Here is a 10,942-nt window from a genome sequence, read left to right as displayed (position 1 = left end):
AGTGAGACCAAAAGGGAGTTCTTGTTGTCTTGGCATCCCGGGACCTTCATACACACTGCGCAGGATTGCGTCCCATAGTCTGACTTTACTCTCAGAGGCACATTCCATTGTGTTGAGACGGATGCCAACAAATGGACTTGCTCACAACCACCACTACTAATGAAAGAAATATTCTTTTTCCCTCCCTTCATCAAATGTTAAGGTGTAATAGGAAAGAGGCTGACATCTTTAGCCTATAAAGTGGACACTGAATGCACACATATTTTGAAAATGTACAGGAAGCTGGATTGGCTGTTGTTTATACCCAGCGGCAACAAAGGGTTTATTACTTTGGCACATGTAAAGTGACATTTGCCATGAAACATGCACAGGATCGTGTCTTTAGTCCTGCTGTTCAATGGGGAATAATCTGCTATAAGGGTTTAAGGCTGAGCCTTAGTTAAGAACTGGCTACTAGCATGTTGGACTAGGACTAAGGAGATCAGGGTTCAAATTCCCAATCATCCATGAAGATCACTGATCTTGAACTAAACATTTTCTATTGGCCTAGCCTACTGGAGAGTGGGAAAACCACATACACCACCTTGAGCTCCTTGAAAGAAAGGTGGAATATAAATGTTGTGATGATAGGGAGGTTTTTAAGCAGAGGTTGGATGGCCATCTGTCATGGATGCTTTAGCTGAGATTCCTGCATTGCAGGGGGAAAAGATTTTATTAAAATCTACAGTTGTCAACAAAACTCTAATGCTGACAGCAGTCCATAAATCTCAACCCTTCCGTACTATTTTATTTCCCCATTGCCCTGCTTGTGGACTTCCAAGAGGCATCTGGTTGGCCACCGTGAGAACCAAAAACTGGACTAGCTAGGCCTTTAATCTGATCCAGCAGGGCTCTTCTTGTGCTCTTTGTACTCCTCCACATTTATTTTGTACCAGTCAATTGTGTCAGGCACTAAGGGCAGATTTCCTGCTTGGAGGGTAAAAAAAAATAATGATATAAGTAAGGGACATACACGTTCTTTGCCATGTTTATTAGAAAAAATTAAGCCACATTGGTTAGAAAGTTAAGCCCAGGAGAGAGACATCTCTCTTCAGGTTTTAGATGCACAGTTGAAACTGTTGCATTTTGGCAAGCAGCTTACTGGATGATATTCAAGGAGAAGCATGCAGTACTTTGGTGCACTCTCTGGAGCACAACCAAATGAATACTGCCATGTACAAGTCACATTAACTTTTGAAATTAGCCAAGAGCTCATCTAGAACACCAATAACTTATCGCCCTGTATAAAGTACATTCAAAAGGCAGAACAGAATCTCAGATGGTACAGCACTCCCAGACCAAGTCTTCCACCAACCTCACACATTTATGTATTGCCAGCAGAAGCAGCAACTGAACAGGAAGATCACTGACTGACTGAAAAAAACAACTTCTGCCCTGGCACAGATACAACATAGTTGAGACAACCGTGTTACAGGCAGGCAAAGGCCAATATTTCCAAAATCAACTCCTTCAATATTTGTAAGATCTCAAGCCATGATTGTCCTTAGCAATGGTATAATTATTGGTACCTAATTGCCAGTATTTGGTGCCCTGCTTTACCAAAGCAGCCGCAGCCACACCCAAAAAAGAATGAATGCTACAATGCTCCTTATAGCCTCAAGTGTTTGACAGTCTTCCAAGCCTCCACAGCAGTCTGGTGGTGCACAAACCACTTAGGAAATGAAGTACGTCTCCGGTGTAAACTGATCAATTTTGTGGTCAGCTGGGTTCGCTGCTGCTTCGTAGTTGCAGATGGTCACTTCATGTCGATGAGGCTGTACAGGAAAGACAAAAGACTTCCTAAGATGTAACGCAGTAAAGCTGAGAACTGGTGAAAGCCAGAGCAGTCCTTTGATACCATTTCCATTTAGCGGGACCTTCTCTTCCACCATGTTTTCCCTAGAATACTCACTATGCAAAGATTCCTTGAGTAACCTGTGCATGCTTTGATGAGTTTTAAGATGATGCTAACCTCCCTTTGGGGATGCAGTGATGTCTCTTTTCATGTCTTGCCCCCTCAAAGTCTAGCATGCCTTATCACTCAGGTATGCTGTGTGCAGTGAAAAATGGCAGGATTGTCAAGACAAGTCAGCGGTTGCTTTAACCTGGCAGAGCTCTACACTAGGGAAAACCAGCAAAACAGCTATAACTGCTTTGTTTACAATCATACCCCAATTTGGAGCAGCAGGTGGGATTGAAGACAGACTGCCCATCTAAGGAATCTCTGTTTTAGATCCTAGGGCAGATCTTCCACATAACTGAAACACATCCTGCACAGAGAGCCTGGGGCCAGATTTGTAGCAATCAAGTGGCAGGTATATAAAAGTGGCATGTCTGCAAACAGCCACTCATTGAGTCATCTGTGAGACATAAGATGCATCAAGATGTGACAAGGAAGGAAAGCTTTTTTTTTTTTTTACAGAAGGGTGACTCCCTTATACAACGTGCTAAAAGTAACAAGTAACCTTCAGGAAGTCAAGCAAGCTCAACGGGATAGCAGCTTTTGTGGACTCATCTGCATGGCTTCGGTATACGTCATACTCCTCATCATTACCACAGCAAATAGCACTAAGAACCATAAGGGGTGGGCACCTGCTAGAATGCAATAATTGTATTTAAACTTTGTTAATGTTTTACTATGGATGTGCCTTAAGCACAGACTTTCATATGCATTTTTCCCACTAACAACAGCAGACAACAGCTAGGAGTCATTTAAATATACAACGTCCAAGGTTGTCACACTGATTTTGCACCAACCCTGGAGCCTCTGCTCAGACAGAATTACATACAGAATTGTATGTAACTTGACTTGTCTCCTGCTATTATAAACTCCCCAGTGATGAAGGACAGTATAGAAATTTTATAAATAAGTAGCGGTATCCTTGGTGGCCATTCCTGCTGGCACAAGATCTATCTTTGTTTGCTTCCCTTCCCCCCACCCCTTTTTCCTTTTTTATTGTGTCTACTGATCTAGAAGCACATGGGCAGGGGCTGTCTTGTTTTTCTATCTCTATTGATAATTTATACAAATTTAAGCAGCTCTGCATGGCCCTCTTTCCTCATAACTGCACACTTTTTCCATTTGTCATCTTGGCCCCTTACTTCTGTCCATTCTCCCCTCAGGCCTATGTAAAAGATCTTCGTCGTCTCAGCACCAAAGTTCTTGGAGATGTGGATGGACAGATGATAAACATTTGAGAAGCGAGCAATTCTGAAACAAAAAAGAAATTTGGTGTTCTGAATATACAATTCTCATTACAGACATGAAAGAGATTGCATTCTGGTCTCTGGGATAATAATAATCACATAGGGATAGAAAAACAGTTTTGGGGGGGTCACTGTCTCTACCAACTTCAGACCGAGACACAAGCTAAGGAACTGGCAAAGCCTGAAGGGAGAAAGGGATCACCTTAACTTCCTGGATTGCAGCAGCAGTTAGAGCATTTTTTGGCTGTTTCAGCAAACCAATCAGGGCACACTTGTCACTGGTGCTATCTTTCTTTTCTGGGAGAGACCTACTAATGCCTGATCCCTTACTGAAATACTCCTCTATCAGATGCTGCCCCTTAAAGCCACTCAATTCACTTCTTGATTTTTGGGATTTTTCAGTGACTACACAACCGATCACATTTAGAGACTGTTGTGCCTATTTATGCCTCATAGTACCCCCCCCCCCCATTTAGAGGGCTTCCAACTCTCTGAAATTCCAGTTTTGTCTGTTCAGCAACACAACCAACCTACTACATTCTTCTTCCTGCCTTTCCTCTTCTAGGGCACATGGGGGGTCATGTCACCTTGGGAACTTAATTCAGAAATTGAATTACTTCAAAACCAGGACTGCAACTTTCCACACCCTTAAATTTCCTATGGTTTTTTTGTTCCAGAAAATGGTACATATCACCTTTTTCTGTTGTAATGACAAAACATCACATCAATAATAACTAATTATAATATCACAAAAGTAAATGGGAGCAAATGATGACATTTAATGGGTGTCACACAAACAGGAGGCCAAAACCCCATGATGGATAGCTTTTGCTACATTTCAAGTCTTCTCCAGCCACAAAAGACTCTCTAATCCTCAATTGCAGAAGAAAGCTCAAGAAGAAGCTGAGTAAGGAAAAAGCTTCTCTACAGTCTAGGTAACAAGTTAACTTCCCTTCTTTGACTTCTTTATTAATTTGCATGTATCCAGCTGTGGTGCTTAGTTCTCACTCAACACATACGCTTCAGGAGCAGCAATTAAGCACCATACCACATAAAACAGCAGTGGCAAAAATGCTGTTTGTGAGCTATACCAGAAAATAAAATATAATTAAGCATCAGTCTAGAAATAAAAGTTGCCCTTCTCTTTATGTTCCGTTTCTTACACCAAGCATGTCTGCACAGTAGAAAAATTAACCAATTTAACTGCCATGGCTCCTTATGCTCAAGAACACGAGAAATTATAGTTCAAAAGAGAAGGTCCTGACATCTGGTACGTGGAGAACTGTAAGAGAGATGGTGTTGAGGCACAGGTTGAATATTTATTTCCAGTTTCAAAACAAGGGAGTTCTGCACATCCCCTGTGACAGGTGAGTAATGACTCACTTTGTAGGATATTCCAGTTCTCCAGTAACGTCACGATTCAGGCTGAACATCTGATCTGGTTCTCTGGCAGTATCACCAAAAGACATGTGAGGAATGTTCTTAAAGCTGAAATAAATACAAGACAACAGCAAAGGTCAGCCTGCACAAATTCAAAGTTTGCTTATATATCCCAACCACTGTAGTAATTTGGCTTTGTACTGCGAAACATAGCCCAACTGCTAGGAGAACCACACAAACGGAGAAATCAGAAGACAAAAATAAGTTATTTTTCACATCCTGGTGCCCTCCAACTGTTTGGGACTGCTATGGCCATCATTCCCATGCAGCACGGCCAAAGGTCAGGGGTGGCAAGAGCTGTAACCCACCATCACCAGGAAGGAACCAGGTTGGAGAAGGCTGGCTTAAGACATGCTCTAAGTCTATCTACTGCAAAGGCAGCCCAATATTGTGTTTTGGAGCTGCATATGTTTTTGAGCTACAACTCCCATTAGCCACAACCAGCATGGCCAAAAATCAGGCATGATGGAAACTGTAGTTTGTCAACATCTGGAGGGCACTGCAATGGTTACCCCTGCTCCATTCCACTGGTCCTCCACTGGTGGGTTGGGATCCACTGCTGGGTCACAGATTGATCTAAGGTGGGTCACAACAGCCGAAATACTACCCTGAAAGTACAGGTAACTCTCATTTTATGTCAGGGCTAGGTTCCAGGGGTCCATGCATATACACAAAAATAAATAAAGTCATGAACCCCCAGAGTCAGCCCCCCGCAAGGTCCAGCGCTACTTGCCCACCTTTGGGAAGGAGGTGGGAGGACTCTAGAACCCTGCCAGAGCCCTCATGCATCATTCCCAAAGCCCAGTGCCTCACTTATCTGGCTCTAGGAAGGTAGTGAAAGGGCTCTGGGATGCTTCCAGGGCCCTTGCACTGCTTACCTAAAGCATGGTAAGCCCACAATTGCAGCTTTGCACAGGTGGGGGGAATAAATAAATGGAGAGTGGGTTTCCTCCGCTCTCTATTTACTTAATCATTTCCCTTACCCACACACGCAAAGCTATGATAGTGTAATTAAAATAAGCATAGATGTGAGTTACCTGTATGTAGTAAAAAAAATTAAGAGATACATCCCCAAATGCATACTTGAGTTGAAGGTGAGTCCCAGGTCTGAAATAGTTGAAGACTACAGTACTGCCTTAATGTATTACTTAGAAAAGGAAACTGCTCCTCCTATTGAAAAAGAAAGGAACTACAACTGATGGATCTCTGAGTAACTGGGCTGGTAGATCAGTAGTACCAACATTGCTACCAAGGGGAAATACTGATTTAATAAATGTTAGCAATTTAAGAATCTTCAGCCACACCCCCAATTCACCAACTTCCTGTTCCTTTGCAACCTCAAACCACCACAGATGACAGAATGGCAAGCTACTTGTGAAGCTCCTGCACCCAACTGCTAAGGGCACCAACCTGCAAATGCTACAACAGCAAAGCCAAATGCCAATTTGCCTAGAGCACCCAGCCAAAGCAACAATATCCACTGGCTCTCATGATTCTACAGTTTCAGTCTTCACAGGAGTGTAAAAACGTGCACTCTTCCTGATGAATGTGAGGGATCTATGTATGATTTCTAGGGGTCCCCCAGGTCATTTCATAAGCTTTTATTTGTATGGCCCTATTTTTATGGGCTCCACCTAAGAACTAGCATCCTGTATTTTGTTCAGAGGTGACAAAGGTGCTAAGAGGGAAACCTTAAGTACACTATGTGCTACCAAGGTGAGGTGGGAGTGGAAGGAAGGCTAGCCAAGTGGCAAGATGGTTAGAAGGAAATGGGACAAAGCAGACACCTGAGGAAAGGAGCTGAAGAATGGGAGGCACTCTCCTACTTTCTCCTACGTAGGACGGGGGCAAAGGGACCATTCAACAGTGGCAGGAAAGCAAGGGAGGAGCACGTGTTAGTATAGTAGCCAGATCTTGACAAATTCTGCCAACTGTAGCTTCTGCTGTCACTGCTAAATGATGACCTGGAAGTTATGAGAGTAAAGAAAGACAGTTCTTCGGGCACAGAATTTGGGCATGGGCAATTTCAAATTTACTGAACTTAACCGTTTACTGCAAGCTACACAGTGGCCAGTATTGACTAGAATAATAGAAGAGCTAAAGCAAAAAAAAAAAAAAAGAATAACCACTCAGTTATTGTCTTGGTAGGATTAGGCATTTGCACAGCACAACAGTTTCCCCACAAAATATTTCCCCTTCAGCCCCACTTACAGTCTCATTTCTGATGGGTGTGTGTCATCATTGTCTCCCATCACAATTATCCCTTTTAGTTTCACATTGCCGGTAAAACTGCAACAAGAGACAGACTGCTGGTTTTCCAAGTACAGTAGATTTAAAGCATTTTTTTAACAATCCAGAAGATTCCTAGGTGGTGGTGTACTAAAGTGTAACATAATCTGTACTCATATGATTAAAATCTTGCAGTAAGAATGTCACACCTTCAACATTGTCCGATGACTCTTTAGAACATTGGAAAGACTGCTGCTGTGGGTTGCCATCTTTACCACCAGTCATACTGCCGCCCAGTCTACCCACAGCTCCTTCTGCAGCCCCCTCTGAAATGTCTATTATGGCATCAGCTGCTGGAGAGTGCCATAAACACTTCACATATCCCTAACATATCACTCTTTTTGTGGATTTTTAATTGCAACCTGCTTTGAGAGTCAGTCTTTCCTGAAAATCAGGTAGAAACAAAAATAAAATTATAGTAGCTATCTTCCAAAATTACCTCTTACAGCTTGACTGCCACCCAAATGCTCTGTATTTCAAGCTACATTTCAAGAGTGAGGAAAACAGCACTGAACATGGAGAGACGTGAATGTCAATAAATCATGCACTCATGCAAAATAGGTACTTACGGAATATTAAACAAAAGCTCTTCTTCATCATCGCTTTCTACAAACTAGAAGAAACATAAAACTCCATTTAATATAAGGAAATTTATATCCAGTGAATAAAAATGTTGTCCTGCATGGCACCTTGAGAACACCAGAGGCCACTTTTGGGTTGTAATTTTTAAAGAACAAGTTCCTAGCCATCACAGCTAAGAAGAAAAGTCTGAATGCATGCAAGCCGGGCAGTAGCAACATAAACTGAAAGAAAGCCTTTATGCTACTTATTCATTTTCTCCTTGAAAAATTGAGGAGGAATCTGCTTCCACTCTGCAAGACCACCCTCTTGGATTGCCTGGAAGCAATAATGATCCACCCTAGGCAGGTGGCTATTTCCAAGCCTGGGGGAGAGGCCATCTCTTATGCCTCCCAGAACTAATGTGCTGTGACTCACAGACCACACCTGCTGTCAGTCTAACCCTGCTCTCCATGCCAATACCATTCTTGCCCAGATAATTCTATGTAACTTCAAAACCTGAATTTTAAGTGCACAGACAGAAAATATATAATTTGCCTTAATTCATCTCCGTTGCAGAATTCTGGACATCTAGGCAAACACATACAGATCCAAGTCTGTCTTCTTTAAAACCTCTTTGCACTTTAAATCCAATACAGGCAAGTATAACTTTAACTCAACTACCTACAAAACAGTCCTATAACATAGTGTGCACTGGGAATCTATCAGGAGACATAAGCAATACTGCAAGATGGCACAGCCACCTCTCTGACCCTTTCCAGTCAACACACAAATTGACTGGACCAGGTGGTGTAACAAGACCTGTCCCTTCACGGTCTATGTATTACGCACATTGACAGACAGTACTGGAAACCAGTAAGTTTTTGCTTCTAAAAGTAGGGATGTCTTATCTCTCTCTAACCTGAAAAGTACACTGGACATCCTCAACACTTTGTCTCATATGTTCAAGTTCTAATGGGAAAATAGCATCATGCTTCACATTACTGTTCCCATCCTAAGTATACTGTATGCCTTCTGAAGTAATTTATATTTATATTGATGGAGTTAACTTTCACAGTAAGCATGAAGACTCCGGTCAATCTTATTTGCAATATTAAATTTCTGAGCCCTCATAAGAAGAGCTGCTGGATCAGGCCAATAACCCATGTAGTCCAGCATCCTGTTCTCACAGTAGAGAACCAGATGCCTGTAGGAAACCCACAAGTAGGACCAGAGAACAAAAGCACTCTCCCTTCCTGCAGTTTCCAGAAACTGGTATACAGAAGCATCACCATGGAGGCAGAGCATAGCCACCATGGCTAGTAGCCACAGATAGCCTTATCTCCATAAATCTGTCCCATCCTCTTTTAAAGCCATCCAAGTTGGTGGCCATCACCACCTCCTGTGGGAGCGAGTTCCGGAGATTAACTATGTGCTGCATGAAAAAGTACTTTATTTGTCCTGAATCTTCCAACATTCAACTTCACTCGGTGTCCATCAGTTCTAGTGCTTTGAGAGAAGAAAATGGTTTTTTCCCTATCCACTTCCTGAATGACATGCATAATTTTATAAATTTCTATCATGTCACCTCACACCCGCCTGTTCTCTAAACCACAAAGTCCTGAATGCTGCAACTTTCCCCCATACGTTTTCCGGGTAAAACTCTAGTTTTTGTTTTCTAAGCATGCCGATTTTCAATTTATACTGTTAAGAAGCCACCTTCAGATAGCTTACCTAAGAGTCAGCTTACAAATATCTTAAATAGATAAGCCTTGTTTCTACGGCAACAGAATAAACACCGTTACGTCTCTGGAAAATTCTTAGGATTTTTTAAAAGTTTCCACTTCATAACTGAGTTATAATTTGTACGTGGAAAAATACCTTTCTGCGCAGTTACCACATGCATCCAATAACAATGAATGGGCGGGCGAGTGCCTGGGCGTTTGACACACACGCTTGACCCTCCCTCTGCCCCTCCCCATAACCAGCACCTTCGCTGGGTCGATATCTACGCCAGAAATGGGGAGCCCTGTGGCCCTCCAGATGTTGCTGGACTCCAACTCTCATCAGACTCAGCCTGATGACCAATGATAGGGATGCATGGGTGCAGCCAGGGGGAGCAGCAGGTGCCCCCCATCAAGTAAATAAATAAAAAATTCTTACCTAACTGAACAATTGCGTCGAAGACAACTCGATTCTGACCCCCTAACCTAAAGCCTGCCCCTCCCGCAAAAATAATTCCTGGATGCACCCATGCAGGGATGTCAGGAGTTGTACTTCAGCAACATGGGATCTAGTGTAGCAACCTGTGCTGGTGCATTGCACCAACGCCCTCCAGGTGTTGTCGAGCTACAACTCCCTGGCACAGACCACGGCGAGGCCTGGTAGGAGCTGCAGTTCAGCAGCACCGAAACGGCCACAAGCTCCTCCTCCCCCCAACCCCTCCGGGAGGCGAGAGAGAGAGGGCAGACCTTCTGGCGGTCCCCGCGGTCTTCCCAGGCGCGGAAGACAAGAGCCCCGCTGCCTTCCCTCCGCTCGTTCAGGCACTCCAGGCGCTCGCGGTCGATGCGCAGGTAAAGCCCCCAGGCCTGGCCGCGCCGCTCGGGAGGCTCTTCGTGGTCGTCGCTATGGCAACAGCTGCCCCCGCCGTGACTGTGCCCGTGAGACATGGCCGAGCGCGTGGCGACGCCCCCCGCACGCCCCGTTCCCCGCAGCGACAGCAGCAAACACGCAGCCACACGCACTGATCAGAGGGAAAGAACCCGGATGTCAACAATGGCCGAGCATGCGCTGTGCCGCCTTCAAAGGCGTCTCCCGGCCCTGTGAGAGATGAGGCCGGCCTCCCTTGGCTCCTCCCGCGTCTCTTGAAACACGGTGCCCGTTTCGTTACAGAGCTAGAAAAAGTATAGAGTGTCCCCGCAATGCCTGAACTAATCTAGTCCAACCCCTTGCAATGAAGAAATATGCTGGTAGCCCATGTGGGGATCGAACCTGCGACCTTGGCATGATCAGCACCACGCCCCAACCACCTGAGCATTTATCATTAATGTTATTGTTATTAGTTGCGCACTCTTCATCCCAAGGTCCCAGGGCAAGTTACAACATTAAAACACAATATAAAAAAGTTCAAAATATCTTACAACCCCAACAGCAATATGAGTCTTAAATGTACAAATATCAAGTGTCAGTAAGTAACTGAGGTATAAGTGACATTCATGTGCCATTACTTGGCCATAGACAGTGTCTCCTAAAACCAAGTCACACACTTTATACAGAGCTTTCCAAACTTTTCATGTTGGTGACACTTTTTAGACATCCATCATTTCACAACACAGCAATTCAGTTTTACTAGCAAACCAGAGGTTAAATTAACCCCTTTCCAGCTCCGGCAGGAGTACAGAGAGTGTTC

The 10,942-nt window shown here is 43.9% G+C and overlaps 1 protein-coding gene across 1 annotated transcript; it reads right to left on the bottom strand.

The window, feature by feature from the left end:
- Positions 1–1,009: 1,009 nt before the first annotated feature.
- On the bottom strand, positions 1,010–10,306 carry PITHD1 (PITH domain containing 1). The gene is made up of 6 exons (XM_081921547.1): positions 10,005–10,306; positions 7,545–7,588; positions 6,898–6,975; positions 4,630–4,734; positions 3,142–3,250; positions 1,010–1,814 (listed from the first exon to the last, which is right to left on the bottom strand). The coding sequence occupies exons 1-6, from the start codon at positions 10,200–10,202 to the stop codon at positions 1,713–1,715; spliced, it is 636 nt and encodes a 211-aa protein (XP_081777673.1). The 5' UTR covers positions 10,203–10,306; the 3' UTR covers positions 1,010–1,712.
- Between the last annotated feature and the right edge of the window lie 636 nt (positions 10,307–10,942).

This window comes from Podarcis melisellensis, assembly GCF_964234715.1.
Source record: "Podarcis melisellensis genome assembly, chromosome: 8".
NCBI classification, from domain to species: domain Eukaryota; kingdom Metazoa; phylum Chordata; class Lepidosauria; order Squamata; family Lacertidae; genus Podarcis; species Podarcis melisellensis.
Note: the sequence above shows the minus strand (reverse complement) of the source record. Positions and strands in the feature narration are given on the sequence as shown.